We start from the raw sequence: 20,823 nt of genomic DNA on the forward strand, positions 1-20,823 counted from the left end.
AAAAATTACACAATATAAACAAAGTAATTAAACAATTTAAATCAAACAAATTAAACAATTATGTAATAAAAACACATTAAAATTACGTAACTAGGTCAAAAATTAATTAAAATTTAAAAAAACTCATTAAAACTCATTAAAAAAACGCATTAAAATTACGTAACTAGGTCAATGATTACGTCACAATGTGACTGATTACGTCACAAGGTCAATGATTACGTCACAAGGTCACCGGTGGTGACCTACTTCCCCACCACCTCCGCCAACCCTAGTTGGCGTAGTATTTTACTATATCTCATTGTACATCCTGCTCACCCACCCTGCGGCAGCTGGCGTAGTATTTTACTATATGTCTTTGCGCCACCCTAGGGAGTATTTTACTATATGTCGTTGTACATCCCGCGCATCCTCCTCCCGAGTATTTTGCTATATAACCTTTGCGCCACCCAAATACGACCCAAAAGTGACCTAATATACTACTAATACCCTGTCATTCAGTTTGAGTGGCGGGTCCTTCGTCTGTATCGGCGGTTCCCTTCGCCGAGATTCATGTTCTAGTCTTTCCTGTACTACCCTGTACATTTCTCTAATTCTTCTCATATGTTCATTCACATATTCCAGTGCGGTGTATGAGCCAGTCATACTCTCCCTTTTTCCTAGGAACAAATCAAGAGGGAGTCGAGCCTCTCGTCCGAACAGCAACATGTATGGCGTAAAGCCGGTTGTGGCATGGGGTGTGCAGTTGTATAGATATACCAACTCTGGGAGAAAATCAGGCCAACGTTTTTTCTGTTCAGGTTCTAGCGTACGCAGCAAATCATGCATGCTGCGGTTGAACCGTTCACACTGTCCGTTTCCCTTCGGATTAAATGTGGTTGTTCTAGATTTGTTGATCCCGTAGTGGCTGCACAGTTGGTTAATTACTTCTGACTCGAAAGCCCTTCCTTGGTCAGAGTGTAATTGTCTTGGTATGCCATATTTGATGAACCAATGTTCTATTAATACCTTTGCCACTGTTTTGGCAGTCTGATCTCGTGTGGGCACCGCCACAGTCCATTTGGTGAATACATCAGTCATTACCAACACATGTTCCGTCCCATCCGATGATTGCTCCAACGACGTAAAGTCCATCGCCACAATCTCTAGTGGTTTTGTCGCTAGTAGGTGTCCTGATGGCTGTCTCATTTTGACAACTGGCATTTTCGCATGCTGACACCTCACACAAGCCTCACAATGGCGTTTGACCTCCATTTCCATATTGGGCCAGTAACACCTCCGTCGTAATATTTTGTGCGTCCTGTCCTGACCCTGGTGTCCTGCCCTGTCATGTGCCAACCTTAGCACTTCTTCTCTTAACTGTCCAGGCACCACCACCTGGTGTATTGTCCCATCAATTTGGTCATGAATTCTCCGTATGAGAACACCATCCTCTATACTGAGACGGTCCCACTGACTCAGTATTTTCTTTGTTTCTCGACCAAATTGTTCTCTTTCCCTTCTTCCTGGGAATTTTTGTTCCTGGACGTATTTCAATAGCGGTTGTAAGCCACTATCCGTTCTCTGGGCATCTCTTATCTTTTTGTGATTAAGGCAAATAAAATCACTACTGTCCATATGTTCGGGTTCCGTGGATATGTGCTCCACCCCGGTCTGCCCGTTCTGCATCACTTGTACCCCATGAGGGATATCTGTTGACGCTCTGACCTCACATATTCCTGTCAGTGTTTCCTCCTCATCACCCGGTCTCTCGTAAGGATTCCTTGATAAGGCGTCCGCATTGCCATTGGACCGCCCCGGGCGATACTTTATCTCTAGGTCAAAGAGTGCCAATTCTGCTGCCCATCGCTGTTCGATGGATCCCAACTTTGCTGTCTTTAGGTGACTCAAGGGGTTATTGTCAGTGTATACCACACATTTAGCACCTAATAGATAGTCCCTGAATTTCTCAGTCACAGCCCATTTTAATGTCAAAAGTTCTAGTTTCATGGCGCTGTAATTTGTCATGTTTCTCTCTGATCCCTTCAGAGCTCGACTGGCATACGCAATAACCCTGAAACCTTGCTTTTGTTGTTGTGATAGCAAAGCTCCCAGACCTTTAGAGCTGGCGTCGATTTCTAACCGAAATGGTTTGTCAAAGTCCGCGTATCCCAATATCGGTGCCTCTGTCAAAGCCTTTTTCAAGAGCTTAAACGAGTTCAGGCATTCATCAGTCCATAATTCACCTATCAGTTGTGTTTTACCTTTCTTTTTCTCCTTACTGTGTTTCTTTGTCATTTTGTTTACCAAGTCATGCAATGGTGCGGCAATTTTTGCAAAACCCGGCACAAATTTTCTATAATAGGAAGCAAAGCCCAAGAATGACCTGACCTCTACCGTAGTTGTTGGTTGTTTCCATTCTTTAACAGCTGCAATTTTATCTGGGTCAGTGGCGATGCCATCCGACGAAATCACGTAACCCAAAAAATGTACCGATTTCAAACCAAAGCAGCATTTGTCTGGGTTCAGCTTTACTCCTATCTCCCTAAGACGGAGAAACACTTGTTCTAATCTTTTTAGATGGTCCTCCCAAGTTTTTGAGTAAACTAGAATATCATCCAAATACACCAACATTATTTGAAATAGAAAGTCACTCATAGCACTCTGCATTACTCGCTGGAATGTAGCAGGTGCATTAGTTAGACCAAACGGCATACGGGTCCACTCGTACAGTCCCAGTGGAGAAATAAATGCAGTTTTATGTTGATCGTTGGGGTGCATGGCCACTTGGTGGTAGCCACTGGCCAAATCCAAGGTAGAAAAAAATCTTGCTCCCCCCAACGCATCAAGACATTCATCAATACGAGGCAAGGGGAATGCATCCCTTCTTGTGATATTGTTCAATTTCCGGTAATCACAACACAGTCTTATCTCCCCTGACTTCTTTTTTACCACTACAATCGGTGCCGCATACGGGCTTGTACTAGTTGTAATAATTCCCTTTTCTAGTAGATCATTCAGGTGTGCCTTCACCGCCGAGTAGTGACTCGGTGGTAATCTTCGATAAGGTTGCGCCACCGGCTTGTCTTGTAGTAAGGGTATCTGGTGTTTGATTACTTCCGTGTACCCCAAATCACCCTCATACGAGGCAAATACATCCCTGTATTTATTCAGTAATTCATTTAATTTTGGGTCTTCAGTTTCCGGGAATATATATGATCGGCCACCCTTTTTCTTCACCTCGGCCGTCACATTGACCGACCTAATTGTTACTTCATTACTACTGGTATTGATCAGTTCGATGCACTGTGCCGACCTTTGTACCTCGACGTTCTGTGGTACTCCTACCAGAGTGTTAGGCGGTATAAAAATTTCCTCATCCAAAACATTAGCTACCAACCCTTGAACTAGTCCGTTTTCCGCTGATGTGTATGTCCGCAGTAACACGACGCCTGCCCTCAGTGCGGCGCCACATGGTTCTATCATCACATCACCATTCACGCTTCTATCACCAATTTGTAATGTGATTGCCTTGACCGTGTTTGCCGGGACTGCTGTCCTTCCTCTGGTCTTGGCAAACCTGGCCAACTTGGATCCCCGACCTGGTGTGGTCGATCCGACAATATTTGTAAGAAATTCTGGCAACTGGCCAAGAATATTCATGCCCAACAGGCAAGGTATATTTGACACATTTGTCTCTAGGTTGTGTTTCGTAACGAACACCCCAACCTGCTTCAACCTATGTCCTGCCACCACGAAATCCGCCAGAAAATAACCACAGTATGGAATGGTTAGTCCATTAGCTGCCGTTAGGCGCATGCCTGTGTCAGACCTCAACCCATGGTCTTTTCCTTTCATCCATTTGGTGTAAAAATTTTCCGTGATTGTCGTCACCTGGGAGCCTGTATCCACAATTGCCTTCACCGCGATGTCCCCAATCGTAATCACCATTTCGGGACAGACTCCCATCATTTTGCTTCTTGGGCCATAACCTCGCCCCTCTGTAGCCTGGCCCTGCCTTACAGAGGACGACCGTTTCCCTGGCAGTACCGTGCCATATGTCCGGGTTGTGAACAAGACAAACAAATTGGTCGACCGTCTGCCGTCCATTGGAGTGATGGCTTGGCAGGACGCGGCCGTCCAACCCGTCCCTGTTTTGTACCGTTCTTTTCCTGATTCTCAGCTGTTGACCTGCTTTCCAACCACTTCAAGCGTTGGTCAACCTTCTCTAGGTGGGCCAACAGTTGAGCCATCATGGTCTCCATCGTGTCGGCCCCTGTGGGTGGGGATTGTCTCTGTTCAGGCACAGAGACTTTGTCCACCGAACAGTTCGATTGGTCCTCATCCTCGGACCTGCGGATCGCTGAGTTCCTGACCTGAAGGAAGGTCAACTGCTGGTCTCTGTGGACCTCCTCTTTCAACTCTCTCCTTAAGATCGGGGTTGCTAGCCCCTCGATGAAATGGTCCCTCAGTAGGCGTACATCAATGTCCGGTGATTTGCCCTTTACCAAATCAAAGGCCCTGTTCATCCTGTGTGAGTACTCCATCACACTCTCCGCCATTCTCTGCTTTAAGCCCACGAATCCCGATAGCAGTTGCACTCCCGACCGTCTCTCCCCAAAGGTCTCCATAATCAGATCTAGCACCTTATCTGGATCTGATTGGACGGTCCTATCGTGGCACTTAACCTCTGCCCTAACCGTTTCACCTATACTGCCCATCAGCAGTCTTAATCTTTCCTCTGGTGACATATGTCTCGAGGCCCAGGCCGCTTTGACCTCTTCACTGAACCTGTTGGTTAAAGTTGGATCTCCGTCCCCGTAAAATTTGTTAATATGGGACTCTCTGGGTAGGACCACTATATGGGTCTGCTTCTCGTCCAGAGTAGACATTTTCTTCCTTAAGTACTAAAAAAAAGAGTTCTTTCTTACCGTGTGTGTATGAAAAATTTTTCCTCGTTCCTCAATTTTCACAGTTCCTGAATGTCCGAATTCACACACACACTAAACACAGTTATGCACAAGGTTGACTATAGGTGCCTTAAACGGCAAGTCTAGTTGAATTCATCCTGATCGCAGCGCCAATTGTGACGAGCGAACATTTACCCTGCTCGCAGCGCCAATTGTGACGAGCGAACATTTATCCTGCCGACAACGCCAATTGTAACGAGCCAACAGTTACCATGCTCGCAACGCCACATGTAATGAGACCTAATTGCCTGTAGTGCCACGTGTTAACGAGTTTAACCACTCATTCTAGACAACATTGACCACAGTATAGATACTCAAGATGCAGGTTCGCTATTGATCCTTTATTACATGAATCAAGAAATGCTTCATAATAACACAATAAATCAACAGGAATGCTTCTCAATAATAGTCTGAATCAACTGACCCCTAACAGTCCTTCACTAGGCTTCATATAACTGAATCCACATGTCTATAATCCTCCTTAACACAATACGGCTAACCCGTTCTATAACCGACTTGACATAGTCACACAGACTGACTGATCTAAGCGAGCGATGAAAGAGGCAAGAGGGGAAAAAGGGTCGAGCTCCGCCGTCCCCCCCCTATTTATCCCTTGAAATCGTAGTCGTACTTGTATCCATTTCCGTAATCGATACTTGTAATCGATGTCTCCGAATACTAGTTGCGCAGTTCTACGTACAGTCCGACTAATAAAACACCTGCATCCTATCCATCAAAGTTGACAGCTCGTCTGAAACTTCTCGTACCGTTTCCCAAAATAGCACGCGTTGGCTTTGAGATTGTTATCAGACCGATCCAATAAGCCACCTGTTATAGTTGCGTCAGATTTCATACTGCGTCGCGGCTTCTCGTTCGTTATCATTTGTAACTGGTAGTTAGGCCTACCCCAGTTACATATATATATATATATATATAAAATTCAATAATCTTATACATACTCAGTGCACCCCCACTCCTAGCACCCCCCCACATCACACCAGACAGACAGACAGACACACACACACACACATATTTTCATATATTCCCTACACTCATATTGTTCCCAACCGTATAACAGCCATAATATACTGATCAGTGGCGTAGCTAGGATTTTTGGGCCCCAATGCAAAAAGTGTTAGTGGGCCCCTCAGAGGCGTAGCGACCCTTCCCGGCGACCGGGGACAAACTTTCGATTTGCACCCCCCCCTCAGCCTCTCGATTTGCACCCCCCTCAGACTTTCGATTTGCACCCCTTCCCCCTCCTCAGACTTTCGATTTGCACCCCTTCCCCCTGCTCAGACTTTCTATTTGCACCCCCACAAACTTTCGATTTGCACCCCTTCCCCCTGCTCAGACTGTCGATTTGCACCCCCCCCCCCCCTCAGAATTTCGACTTGCAACCCCCCCCCTTCAAATTTTGAAAAAGGGCCCCTATTTGCCTTGGGCCCCTATGCATTGCTTACGCTAGCTTTACGGTAGCTACGCCACTGATACTGATGCACCTACGAACATTAAAAAAGCTTATACAATCATGACGTTAGTTATCTTTGAACCAAATCCTTAATGTTTATCTAACTGGTGATTTTTAAAACAAACGTGAAGAGTTTCGTTCAGGCACCTCTTCGCACAGTAATACAGTTTGTCATTTCTAATAGAGCTACTAAGTCTCGGTCTCTCTCGCTTAAAATTTGAAATCTCGATAGCCAGGGAGAGATATACATTTTATAACTAAATTAATTGTTTTGAACATCGTTTTTTTTTATTGATAACACAATTCATAGCGGCTATTAAGGCGGGGGGGGGGGGGGGGGGGGGGGGGAATGTCTGGCTTTTTTTGACGATGTGTGAGGGGAAGGAGGTAGGGGGAGCAAGATTTTAGAATACCAAGAGTAGGCTACTTACAAGCCCTATTATTGGCGTTAAGTAAGACCATTTGATTTAGGTTACGGCTACGTTTGGTTTAATGTTAAGGTTAAACGAACTTCTACCGACACCCCCCCCCCCCTCCCAACAAAATGGAATTTAAACAGAAAGCATACTTTTTCCATCGTCCGCCCCCCCCCCACGAAAATATCCAGTGCCCCCCTTCCCCCCCCCCCCCCGGGAGAAAAAAGCCTGAAAGAAATGGTGTAGACCAAATATTGACTTTAATAGCTTGTACAAGAATGGTGCTAAACCCATGCACTGGAGCGGGTCCTATGGAAATATACAGCAATGACAACGCCATTATTCCACCCCCACCCCCCTCACGCCCACATGATAAGCTCAGCGATCACTAGCAAACAATTAAGACATTCGTTAACTGATCATTAATAATCCACGCGTATTGTGTGCAATTCCCCCCCCCCCCCCCCCCTCCACACAAAACCCATGACGTCAGCGACGCCACGCAACAATGCAAAGTCATTTGTACAACATCCGGTGTCTGATCTACCCCCCCCCCCCCCTCCCCCCACCTCAATTCTCTTCCCCCCCCCCCCCCTCGTCACCACACCTCTATATTGTCAGCGTACGACCCAGAGCTGTCCGGCGTGTGAATTAAAACAAAGGGCGGCAACTCATGCGAGCCGGGGTTGAAACAAGAGCGGTTTCAATCCCATCACGTCGGGTGAACTAATGGTCGAACGACATCAAACAGGGGAGCAATTAAATCCCATTTCAGGGGGCGCTACCGACATAACACGTCGCAGTTGATCCGGTAGATCAAAGGGACGCAATCAGACAAGGGCGAAATAACTGTACGTTGGTGAGGTGTTTGTATGTGAGTGAATGGTGTGGGAGAGAGAGGGGGGCGGGGGGGGGGGGGGGGGTTGAAGCAGGGGGTGAGACAACTTAACATGGGGTGGGTGGGGGGCACAATAAACAGTAGCGGGGGTGAGGGGCGTTGGTGATACCAAATCAAATAAACCGGGAGTGATCTCCCCTAAACTTTCTCGAATATTATTATATAAAATAACAGGGGATGGGAACTCGGGCTATAGACATGATTTTTAATCCATTTTAAATACTTAAAGTTTTAAAAATAGAATAAAATCTCGTAGACAATTAATTGCACACCAAGTGAACGCCTTATAAAAAAGCGCATAATAGTGCGCAATATTATTAGTACTTTTAAAATTTACATTAGTTTTTTGAGAAATCGGAAGTAGCGTAAAGTACTACTTCCAGTCAACGGAAATTACTCAAAATTTAACAGAAGGTAGAGAATTAGATCTTTTACTTACATGTGAAATTTCATTTATCTATCTGAAATAGTACTCAAGTTATAGGCTTTTGAAAAATTCAAAGTAGGAAAAGTACCACTTCCGGTTATCGGAAATCGCTCAAAAGTTGATACGGATCTACGATTTTGATAAAATACTTATATATGAAATTTCATCAACCTAGCTGTAACGGTACTCAAGTTATCGTGTTTACACACGGACAGACAGACACACAGACACACAGACACACAGACAGACACACAGACATACGGACAAGATTGCAAAATTATGTTTTTCCGTATCAGTGAGGTGTAAAACGTCGAGATTTGTAAAAATCTCGATTTTTTTTTTTTGCACGATTACAAGACTTTCTCTATACTTCGTATATACGAGAAAGTAAAAATCGTAAACTTTATTGTCAAATCAATTCAGTTAAAATACAATAGTTGAGGGGACGGGTGACACCAAACTGAAAATGTAGTCATTGTTAAGAGGGGGAGGGGGGTATGACACTCTCAGTTGCCGCACAACGTGTCACCCAATCTAGTGTCGCCACTGACAGCAGTGGCAAATTAATGGTGGGGATGAGGGGGGGGGATTCATAGAAAAATAACAAGAAGGATAAACAACTTTCATAGTGGGAGAGGGGGGAGTGGGGATCGAAACACTAATCAGACAAGCACGAAATAACTATAGGTTTACATAAGACAAGTTGATTAAGAGGGGACAAGATTGTTTTTTTTTTAAAAAAAAACAACAACAACAAAACAACAATTACTTACAATAACAAAACAGAGCAAAACGATCATGTGAAGTAACATTAACATATCAAACTCAGACATTTTGTAAAGCCTCTGCTGTTTAAGTTTAAATACATATCCCCGTAAGTCCCAGACTTTGATACACCATCCCACATTAACACAGTTTGACATTTCCATTTAGTGACGTGAAGTTAGGGCCATTTGATTTAGGTTAGGGCTAGGCTAGAGTTCACGTTAAGATTAAGGATTAATGAAGAGAAACTGAGGCTGCGATTGACATCATAGTCTGAGTGAGTGTCGGCTTTAAGTATGTTTAAATGTCTGTCTAATACATACTGAATGTCTGTCTCGTGTCTGCCTAATGTCTGTGTCTGACTACTGTAGCTAGACAGACTTATACAGCAGAAAGACAGACTTTAAAATCTATCAAATTGATCGTGAGTAACTGGCATAAAAAGCATAGGGCAATGACGAGAACTATTGAAATAATACTTGGCGTCTAAATTTGCAAAAATAACATAATAAACAACGGGATGTGGCCGTGTTGTAGAGCGCTAGACTGCTAAAGTAAGACTCAGAGTTCGAATCCGGGTTCAAATCAGTAGAACGTCACTAAGTCCACCCAGCTCTTATAGGTACCTAACACACGTTAGGGAAAGTAAAGGCGGCTAGGTAAAGTGCTGACTATACTATCCCTTTATATGCCGAGGTCACAGAAACAGGTCAACTCTACTTCACTTGCCCCTATGGATAGCCAGGTTCTAAAAGAAAACTTTTATAATAGCTTTTACAACAACCATCCTACAATATTTTAAAAAGATTAAACACTTTTTTAAGGGATAATTTATCTAAAAATATAAGTAACAAGCCCACCATCTTCTATTCAGTCATGAGTCAAGTCAAATATTGAAATCCCGAAGTCAGGCAACACCAGGCACTAAGTTGACTGAACCAACACAGGTGGCCTGTCATGCATCAGCCGGAATTGTTGCCGGTGCCGGCTAAATCCTAAACACACGCCTAATTAAACGAAAGAATTTCCTAGTGCTAATCCCATTTGTGTTCGGAATTGTTTCGTTCATCTTTCACAGTGAGGCCGGTTCATGATTTTTTAAAATTGTCGATAGGAAATACCGTCACGGTGATATAGAGCACTCGGTTTTTTGAACAGTGAACAAGGGGTATGGATGGTAGATGTTTGCGCTACAATTCCGTTATGAAGTACCAGGTGTACACACATGTATTTACGTAAACGTTAATACTGGGAGAATTAGGATTTGAGTGAAATTAGAGCACGGATTAGTTAAAGCTTTGTTATTTCGACATTTAGAAAAAGGGGGGGGGGGGGGGGGGTAACCCATAAATGACGTCACTCTTTTAATTTAGATTTTTTACCTTCAACCAGACCCGTATCTTTACACGTGAGCACGAAAAGCCAGGCAAACCTGCCTCCACCCCCCCCCCTCCAACCATAATTCTAAAGAAATACGTGTTGTTCTTTATTTTTTTATCGTAAAAATAAAACTTTATCATATTTTTAGATATCCACCACCGTCCCCAATCGAGACAAAATTCCGACCTTTCAACTGCCCAAGGAGGTTGGCGTCATAATTATATGGATGACCCTCTTTCACCCCCTCCATCCTCACCTCACTCAAAAAAAAAAAAAAATTTAAACAATTCAATTAAATAAAAAATCTTAGGATACGTGTTAATGTCGAGTGAATGATTAACTCGATGCGGCGGTATGGATAATCGATGTGAGCAGATTTTTTATATTCTTACTCGTGATATTCCTACTGTAATGAAAGTTATGCGACGTTTAATGGACGGAGGAAAAGGTAGATATTGTCTAATACTGGGACGGAGTGGTCTAGTGGTAGAGAGCTGGACTGCTAACCCGTAAGTCTCGAGTTCGAATGCGGCTTCAAGTCAGTTGAATGTCCCAGAGTCCACCCAACTCTGATGGGTATCTAACTCACGTTAGGGAAAGTAAAGGCGGGTGGGCATAGTGCTGACCACACTATCTCTTCTTCATATGCCGAGGTCACAGAAACAAGTGAACTCTACTTCACTTGCCCTATAGGCCGTCAGGTTTGTAAGGGGAGCTTTACTTATACACGTGATCTGTATTGGAAGTTATGCGACGTTTAATGGACGGAGGGAAGGGTAGAGATATTGTCTAATAATGCGCCGGAGGGGAGAAAGGAAGATGTTGTTTAAAATCAAACAAAAATCATGATGTCAATTATCGATGACCCCTGACCCAACATGGTAATTTTCCTCTCGTTTAGAACGCCAGATAATGAAGCACAAATCTCCCTCCCCTATCCCTGAATACTCCTGTCAGTAAGTACAGTTAACATAACATCAACTACACAGCTCTTGTTTAAACTCACTAGTCTAAAAAAAAAAAAACTTTAACTTTGATCACAATTCCGCCAACTCCCAACTAAAAAAACTTTTTTTTTTTTTAAATTGAAAAAAAAAAAATGTGCTTTGTAATTCAATTAGTCGAGTCGGGGTCTTTTGTCTACGGGGCTCATCGTCCTAGGTAAAGACCCCATGTGGAAAATTCAACAAAAAGGAGTAGATACACAGCACGATAAAGGGTGGGTGGGGGAGGGAGGGTTAATGTTTATAAATCAAAGCCCGGGTTTGCGTCCGTGCAAATAGACCGGACGGCCGGGTACACCCCGCGGTATTGTCCAAGGGACAGAAGCAGGATTTTATTGACAAGAACGGCAACACTGTAGGTTTTTGTCTCCCTTACAAAGCTCATTTGTAAACGGAGGGTAAAAAAACAAACAGAAAGTGGAAACATCACAGGGCCAGACGCCCCCTAGTAGTGGACTAGATGTTTGCTCGTGATGGGATGGGTGAGGGGTGGGATGGAATATTTCAGTTGGTAAAACTAAAACCATGAGCTCAACTCATTTTGTAAAATGGCCGGGAAATATAAAGTGCTTTAATGCTTAAATCATATACCCCGCGATACGATGAGGTGGGGAGGGGGGGCTTTTTTTCCCTAGTTCTGCCACTGTTAAAGCCACTGATTGTATATGTGTGTGTGTATATATTGTATATATATATATATATATATATATATATATATATATATATATATATATATATATATACATATTAATATCTATATATATTATGAGTGACGTCAGTTGGATAGGGGAGGGGGCACATGGTGTGTTGATGCAGGGCCCCACCCCTCGTTCACTGTTGCTGTAAAACTTTCGGTGGTTTGGTGTCACCCCCCCCCCCTAGATAGTGTCACCCTGTGCTGACTGATATGAATAACTTTAACAAGCTACTGAACGACTGAAACTTTTTGTATTGGTAGAGGAAAATGTATAAAATTCAGCTTTTAACGTAATTGTGAGGGAATGCTATAATATCCACACAGACACTATGAAAAAGTGTTACATGAAAGACAAAAGGAGTCTATTTGGTGAACAAGTTGATTGTGTAACATACTTTTCGGTGAACCATTTCTAGTTTCCTGCACTTATTTTAGGTGTAATCAAAGGAATAAGCTAATAAGCTAAGATTTGGTTCATTACTGTTGCTATATTCAGTAAAAAAAAATACTGCTGGTTACTGTTCTAAAAAGTAAATAGTGTAATTAGTTGTTTCATGGCTAATTGTTTTGGTACCAGTGATTTTCTTTATAGAAGTAGAGTCACATGATCAGCAATCTAGGGGATGTAGATCATGTAGGCTTTGTGTGTGTGTGTGTGTGTGGGGGGGGGGGGGGTTGAGCAGCTGGAACATTAGGGTGAGACATTTGAAATTTGGAGTTTCCTCATGGAGGATACCTCTATATTACAGAAATGATATTATCCAGACCAGCACCACAACAACACTCACATGTCCAGGTACTTCTGCCTCTCCTGGGGGGAGACGGACGGCCTCATGGCCACAATGGCCTCCAGCAGGTGGCGCTGGTTGACCTCCAGGAGTACGGCCGGCCTGGAGGCCATCTGCAGTGAGGTCCTGCGTCTGTCGTTGGCAGACTGGAACAAGTACTCGTCTCTCTGTTGGATCTTTTTCACCTGGGGAAGGTCAAGGTCAGCTTGTTAGTTGACAAGGTCAAGGACAATTTGTTGGTTGACGAGGTCACGGAAAATTTGTTTGTAGACAAGGTCAAGGACAATTTGTTTGTTGACATTGTCAAGGGCATTTTTTTAACAAGGTCAATTATAATTATGGTACAAAATAACTTGTTTTCTTCACAAGGTCAAGGCCATTTAGTGTTGTCAATGTGACAGTAGTTCTTTAAAAAAGGTGTAGAACTAATTGTATGATGATGAAAATTCAAAGGTAAAAAAAAATATGTTATCAACTTCACTGGATGAAGGCATTATGTTTGGTCATGGACAATGTGTCTGCTGATGAGGTCAAGCACAATTAGGATCAAACAAAGGAAAAAGATATATGCAGATTGAAAAAAAAGAAGAGAAGTGGAAAGTGAGGGTGGAGATAATCATCCTTCACTAGCTACTGATAGTGTTTTAAAGCAAAATATTTTCAGTCCCAGCATTGGTAGTGACGAATTCACAAATTATGAATTACTGAAAAATAGAAAATTAAAAAACTAAATAGTGGCATATGCTACGTCGTGGGTCAGCTCATTAGAAAATAAGAGACAAAACAAAACTCACCATGGCCAGGCATTTGGCCTGATACAAAAGAAAACTAAAAACAAGGATTAGAAATAAGAGACAAAACAAAACTCACCATGGCCAGGCATTTGGCCTGATACAAAAGTAAACTAAAAACAAGGATTAGAAAATAAGAGACAAAACAAAACTCACCATGGCCAGGCATTTGGCCTGATACAAAAGAAAACTAAAAACAAGGATTAGAAATAAGAGACAAAACAAAACTCACCATGGCCAGGCATTTGGCCTGATACAAAAGTAAACTAAAAACAAGGATTAGAAAATAAGAGACAAAACAAAACTCACCATGGCCAGGCATTTGGCCTGATACAAAAGAAAACTAAAAACAAGGATGAGAAATAAGAGACAAAACAAAACTCACCATGGCCAGGTACTTGGCCTGATACAAAAGTAAACTAAAAACAAGGATTAGAAATAAGAGACAAAACAAAACTCACCATGGCCAAGAACTTGGCCTGATACAAAAGAAAACTAAAAACAAGGATGAGAAATAAGAGACAAAACAAAACTCACCATGGCCAAGAACTTGGCCTGATACAAAAGAAAACTAAAAACAAGGATGAGAAATAAGAGACAAAACAAAACTCACCATGGCCAAGAACTTGGCCTGATACAAAAGAAAACAAAAAACAAGGATGAGAAATAAGAGACAAAACAAAACTCACCATGGCCAGGTACTTGGCCTGATATAAAAGAAAACTAAAAACAAGGATGAGAAATAAGAGACAAAACAAAACTCACCATGGCCAGGTACTTGGCCTGATACAAAAGTAAACTAAAAACAAGGATTAGAAATAAGAGACAAAACAAAACTCACCATGGCCAGGTACTTGGCCTGATATAAAAGAAAACTAAAAACAAGGATGAGAAATAAGAGACAAAACAAAACTCACCATGGCCAGGTACTTGGCCTGATACAAAAGTAAACTAAAAACAAGGATTAGAAATAAGAGACAAAACAAAACTCACCATGGCCAAGAACTTGGCCTGATACAAAAGAAAACTAAAAACAAGGATGAGAAATAAGAGACAAAACAAAACTCACCATGGCCAGGTACTTGGCCTGATATAAAAGAAAACTAAAAACAAGGATGAGAAATAAGAGACAAAACAAAACTCACCATGGCCAGGTACTTGGCCTGATACAAAAGTAAACTAAAAACAAGGATTAGAAATAAGAGACAAAACTCACCATGGCCAGATACTTGGCCTGATCATCAGCAGATAGAGTTGCCAGCCCCTGCTCCAGGTTAAAAACTGTAACTGGCTTTTCTTGGGACGGGGACTTGAGGTTTTGGGAGCCGGGGGCTAATTTCACTGACAAATGGAAGGGGTCATCTAGAGGTAAACAAAGTTAAAATGTCAAATGGAAGGGGTTGTCTAGAGGTAAACAAAGTTAAAATATCAAATGGAAGGGGTTGTCTAGAGGTAAACAAAGTTAAAATGTCAAATGGAAGGGGTCATCTAGAGGTAAACAAAGTTAAAATGTCAAATGGAAGGGGTCATCTAGAGGTAAACAAAGTTAAAATGTCAAATGGAAGGGGTCATCTAGAGGTAAACAAAGTTAAAATGTCAAATGGAAGGGGTCATCTAGAGGTAAACAAAGTTAAAATGTCAAATGGAAGGGGTCATCTAGAGGTAAACAACAAAGTTCAAATGTCAAAAGGAAGGGGTCATCTAAAGGTAAACAATGTTAAACAGCTGCTTTTTCTCTGAACGTCAAGGGGTCTGATCAGTATGTGATTGCTAGCACAAAGGTCAAATGCTGGGATTCATATTTCACCCATGAGATGTGCCTTAGTTCACACAGCTCATAGCTAGCACTCAAGGCTGAAAGGAGAGCTGATCACACAATCCCACCAACATGCTAGTTTGAAGGAACAGATGAACTCTACAGCCTCTGCCTTAATAGACCATCAGGTCAGAAGGGTGCTTTTAGTTTTCTAACTTACCTCAACAAACCTAGAAAACCATCAATAAATACAGGAGTCCCCTCTAAACTAGCAAACCATCAATTGAAAAACGAAGGTTTTCTACCTAACTTAAAAAAAAAAAAAACTTACCGGAAGTTTGTGGAGCTTGTCGTTTCCTCTTGCCTTTCTGCCCAGAATGTTCAGGACTTCCAGTCCTGTTTTCTATATCCAGTGATGAAGTCTTCACTAGCCTGGAAGCTGAACTAGGCCTGGACTCCGCCTCTGACACAAATGACCTACTTCTAGCCATTGGTGCCTCGGCATTCGCTGCCTCAGTTTGGCGCTGCAGAGCCGCGAGAGCCGCAAGAGCCTTCTCTTTGTGCGGCCAGTGAATCTCCTGAGGCGCGTTACGTGATTCCACCACGTTGGTCAGTTTCTTAACAACATCATCCAGCTCATTCTGTGACAATGGTTTCTTGTTGCCATCGGCAACAGCATCACCGGATGGTGGAGCTGGAGCTTCTAAGGATTGAGACTGTGAGGTCGAAGCCGCTAGACTGGTGTCGGATAAAGATTCCGAGGCAACAGTTGGACTTTCAATGTCATCAATATACTTCAGATTTTTCTCAACCTGACCCACTGTTTCCGGCTGATCTTGGGTTTCAATTTCCTCCTCATCTAGAATTGGAACCGCGTTCGGATGGGCGAATGACTCCCCTTTTACAACTTTGCCGGCCAGAGTTTTACTAAACCTATCCCCTGAATCTAACTTTTGAAATTTGGGGGAGATCGGTGAGTTTTTATTGGAGGATTCATTACTCGGCATCGATTCATCAACTGACGTGTTCAAGGAAGCAGATTTTGAAGAAGAAATATGAAGCTTAGACGTAAAATTCTCGTAACCTACTAGAGACGGCCGCCTGAAAGCGATGCATTTTGTGGCATCTCCTTGAATTCTGAAGACACCGTCCTTCATACAGCGCGCAGCTTCTGTCTGCTCATGGATAGATTTCAGTTGCGCGTTGTACAGCAGAGCCTTCAGGTCGGCGCCGGTGAAGAACTCGGAGATTTCTGCAATTTCCTGTAAGTTCACATTATCAGCCAGAGACATTTTTCGGGTGAGGGCGACGAGAATTTCGTAGCGGTCATCCTGGAGATTAAGTTATGTTAGAAACGTTTTGAGGTTAGGTGCAAAAATTAGCTTTTCAAAATTTAGAGCCGTACTCATTGTGATACTGTGAGGCTTGCTTTTACCTACATCGACTAGAAAGTTGCAAAAATAAATTTTTTCCAAAAATTTATAGTGTAGTTAAACATTTTTTAATATTTTTCTTTGGTCCATGTTTGTACCCAATCAACCATGATGGCCAAGGAGAAATTTTATCCCACCATGGCCAGGAAATACTTCTGTGCCATTGTGGCCTAAGGAAAAATATTGCCCTATAATAACCAAGAAAGAAATCACAAATCTACCTTATTTGGCAAGTCACAACTCATGGATTTGTCCAACCTTCCTGGCCTCAAAAGAGCCGGGTCAATTAAATCTGGCCGACTTGTGGCGCCCAGCACATAGATCCCTAAAACAAAATTTTAAAAGTTTTTTCTACTTTTAAAAATATTTTTAATTAACATCTTAGACTATCAAAGTGTATGGTTCTTTTTTAAAATTTCTTAAGATTCACTGAAAAAAAAAAATCAACATAATGAGTATGACCTTTGAAACCAGAATAATGTATAAGTGTTACATGAAAAACAATTTTCTTGTAATAAAATACATCAAAATATAGTTTCCACACTTTCATATGATAGTTGTGTGTTAAGAAATGCAGGTATGGTCCTTTTGTTCTTTGAACTGAATGCTAGTTCCAGCCGTACAGCCTAAGGTCATGACTTTAGGTTATGGTGATATGTTTTTTAACAGTAAGGTTCCTTTTTAAAACCTGATAGGACAAGTGAAGTAGAGTTCACCTGTTTCTGTCACCTCAGCATATGAAAGGAATAATGTAGTCAGTACTATACCCAGCCGCCTTTACTTTCCAGACTCGACCTTCTACTGACTTGAAACAGATTCAGTCAAGATTTTCAGTTAGCAGTCGAGCGCTCTACAGCTAGACCATGCCATCCCATGTTTTATAAACAACTGAGTTAAAAAAACTGACAACAGTATTTCTGTCTGTCAGAAAAACCTAACAGAGAAGATTTTAAAGTTGCAGTCGGGCATAGGGGGTGGGGGCATGTGTCACCATCTCACCTTGAAGCCCTTCGACCCCATCCAGTTGTGTCAGCAGCTGATTCACCACCCTGTCAGTGACGCCAGTGCTGTCATGACCTCGTCTGGACAAAATAAAAACTTTTTGTCAGTAATATAATATATTTATAAGACAGACTTTGTTAAGGGCACTTTTCGCAAACCAGTGGAAGCAGATGGAGTTAATTTATTTTTACCACCAATATAGAAAGAATGTGATTGTAGAGCCAGTACAATAATGAGATAATCCTACTGTCACTGGTTGAAATCATGCACCTCTAGTGGACTTGAAGATGTCCTACAGTGTTAAGAGTAATCTCAGGCAATCCCCAATCTACAACATAGCCCTAAACATCCCCAGTTAAAAAGTGTAGGACAAAAAATCTTTTTAAAGGGTAAGGTAGTCCAATATACCTTGAATAATTATTACGTTCTGTATAACCAGGGTAAAAAGAAAGTAACATTTTTTTTTAGGAAAGAATATAAGAATAGAAATGTAACTAAACAACTAAAAAAACATTTTAATTTTGAAACACCCTTGGAAGGAAGAGGTTTCAAACGTTTTTATTATGCCCTTTATGGGATGTCATGTTAGCTCAATTTCCGCAAGGATTCAAGGTTGTCCCAGCGTTTTGTGAAAAGTTAGACAACTCAATAGTTGAATCATTAATGGAAAAAAAGCATGCATAAAGAACAAATCTTACTTGGGTGCAATAGAGTCAAACTCATCAAAGAAAAGTATGCATGGCTTCACACTTTGGGCTCTGAAAGAAAATTTGGTCAACAAAAGTTAATTATAGGAATATCACTAAAAATAAGACAATCTAGGTTTCACCCTATGCATATTTATAAGCAACTAATTTACACCTTTCAGAAACCAAATTTTAAAAATATAACATGTGGGAAAAAATCGTTAAAAAGAAAAAAATAATCTAATATACAGCATTAATTTGAAAAATGTGAATATTGAAAACAAAGTTTTATAGGGTAGGGGAAGCAACTGATATAAACCTAAAATACAAGGGAAGTAACCACTATTAACACACTAGATAAAATATGACCTGATGAATAAGTCCCTGACAGCCTGTTCACTGGCACCAATATATTTACTCAACAGCTCAGGGCCCTAGAGAGAAGAAAACACAGGTAGGTTTATGCAAGATTGGGGACAAAATTTATTTGTACACAATATTCATCCAGCGCTGGGGAATGCAGATGTGCCAATCTTAATACTGATGAAGTTCAGCATTGAGGTTTATATTCCTTGGTCACAATCCCAGACCTGTAAGTTAAGTACCCTTTGGGGCAGGTGAAGTAGAGTTCATCTGTTTCAGTGACCTTGGATGGACTGGCCATTATGCCCAGCTGCAATTACCTTCCCTAATGTGTCAGGTATCAATAAGAGCTGAGTGGACTCAGGGAGGTTCTACTGACATGAATCCAGGTTTTAAACTTGAGACTTTTGGGTTGTAGCTCTATGCTCTGTCATCCAACCATGAGAACCCATGCCTGAGATAAAGTTAATGTCCCAGCCCCAGGGGAAATTGTATGACCCCAAGAGAAAGTTAACATACACTACCATTATGCTGATGAAGTTCAGACCACACTCCTTAGCCACCCCCCCCCCCCCCCCCCCACCCTGGGGAAACCATATGACCCCAGGAGAAAGTTAACGTACACTACCTTAATGCTGATGAAGTTCAGACCACACTCCTTAGCCACCACCCCAGCCAACAGAGTTTTGCCTGTGCCTGGCGCCCCGTACAACAGGATTCCAGACCTCAGCCTCAGTGGGCAGGAGTTGAACAGAGCTGGGTACTGTAAATAGATCACAATAAAGGTCAGCTCTAAACAGAGATTGGTACTGAATACAGCTAGGTACTAAATAGAGCTGGGTACTGCAAATAGATCACAAAAAAGGTCAGCTCTGAACAGAGAGGGGTACTTAATAGAGCTAAGTACTAAATAGAGCTAGAAACTAAATAGAGCTGAGGACTAAACAGAGCTGGGGAATAAAAACAGCTGAGTGATAAAGCTGTAAACTAAAGATCAACACACATTTTCAGAAAATGTTTACACCAGTCACATAAGAAGTTTTCCTTATAACTTTCTAAAAAAAAAGATTTAAAACAATGGCTTAATTTAAAATGACTTTGTCCGGCTCATTGTGGGGTTAATGTCAGGAAAAATGTCCAGGGTAAGTGGATTGAGGTGTTATGCTTGTGATTTAATGTTAAGTATACGGTAAGCTAAATTTTAGAATTCATTTACATCACAGATGCATTTCCTAAGTTAAAAAGTTTAAAAGATTACTACTTTAGTTTAGAATAGTTTTAGAATAACACAAACAATTTATTTTCCTTAGTCTTTAAAAAAAGAAATGAACATTAAATACATTTATGAAAATCAAAATACAAATTTAAATTATTTTTCAATTGGCAGGTTGAAATATAATTTTTTTAGAAAAGTTATACAAGCTTTAGAAAAAGTATACACACTTAAGAAAAGGTATACAAACTTCAGTAAAGGTTTACAAACTTCAGTAAAGGTTTACAAACTTAAGAAAAGGTATACAAACTTTAGAAAATGTATACAAACTTAAGAAAAGGTAAACAAACTAAAAAAAAAGGTATACAAACTTTAGTGGGCCACTTTAAAGTCTCCACCAGCGCAGTCTTGACATTTTTCAGTCCCCCGACATCGTCCCATCCCAGCTCACCAGGTTTGTGGAGCTTGACGTTCCTGGTGGATGCTGGCTTGAAGGTCAGCAGTGCTGCATCAAAGTCTTCCTGGGTGAGGGTCAGCTTGGAATTGGCAGCTGTTGGGAGGAGGGATTAGGGTGGAGGGAGGGAAAGATGAAACAGTTTAGTAGTCTAAAAGTAATGTTTGAGTGATCCCTATAACAGCAAAGCACTAAGTGGAAGAAGGTGTTGAAGCACTCACTTTCTATAAAACTTAGCAATCACTTTCTCTAAAGCTAAGTACCCACTTTCTTTAAAACTTAGCACTCACTTTCTCTAAAACTTAACACGCACTTTCTCTAAAACTTAGCACT

The 20,823-nt window shown here is 41.6% G+C and overlaps 1 protein-coding gene across 1 annotated transcript in view; it reads right to left on the reverse strand.

Moving 5' to 3' along the window:
• Window positions 1-20,823, reverse strand: part of LOC131936820 (peroxisomal ATPase PEX1-like) — a 54,815-nt gene that overhangs the window by 13,766 nt on the left and 20,226 nt on the right. Inside the window, exons 16-24 of the mRNA XM_059293899.1 lie at window positions 20,408-20,586; window positions 19,452-19,586; window positions 18,830-18,894; window positions 18,473-18,532; window positions 17,772-17,854; window positions 16,994-17,097; window positions 15,671-16,670; window positions 14,800-14,945; window positions 12,793-12,977 (exon numbers count right to left, since the gene is read on the reverse strand). Of these exons, the coding sequence (XP_059149882.1) occupies window positions 12,793-12,977; window positions 14,800-14,945; window positions 15,671-16,670; window positions 16,994-17,097; window positions 17,772-17,854; window positions 18,473-18,532; window positions 18,830-18,894; window positions 19,452-19,586; window positions 20,408-20,586 (1,957 nt within the window). The remainder of the gene's footprint in view (window positions 1-12,792; window positions 12,978-14,799; window positions 14,946-15,670; window positions 16,671-16,993; window positions 17,098-17,771; window positions 17,855-18,472; window positions 18,533-18,829; window positions 18,895-19,451; window positions 19,587-20,407; window positions 20,587-20,823) is intronic.

This window comes from Physella acuta, unplaced genomic scaffold (assembly GCF_028476545.2).
Source record: "Physella acuta isolate Inbredline_101_S28 unplaced genomic scaffold, ASM2847654v3 ptg000188l, whole genome shotgun sequence".
NCBI classification, from domain to species: Eukaryota; Metazoa; Mollusca; class Gastropoda; family Physidae; genus Physella; species Physella acuta.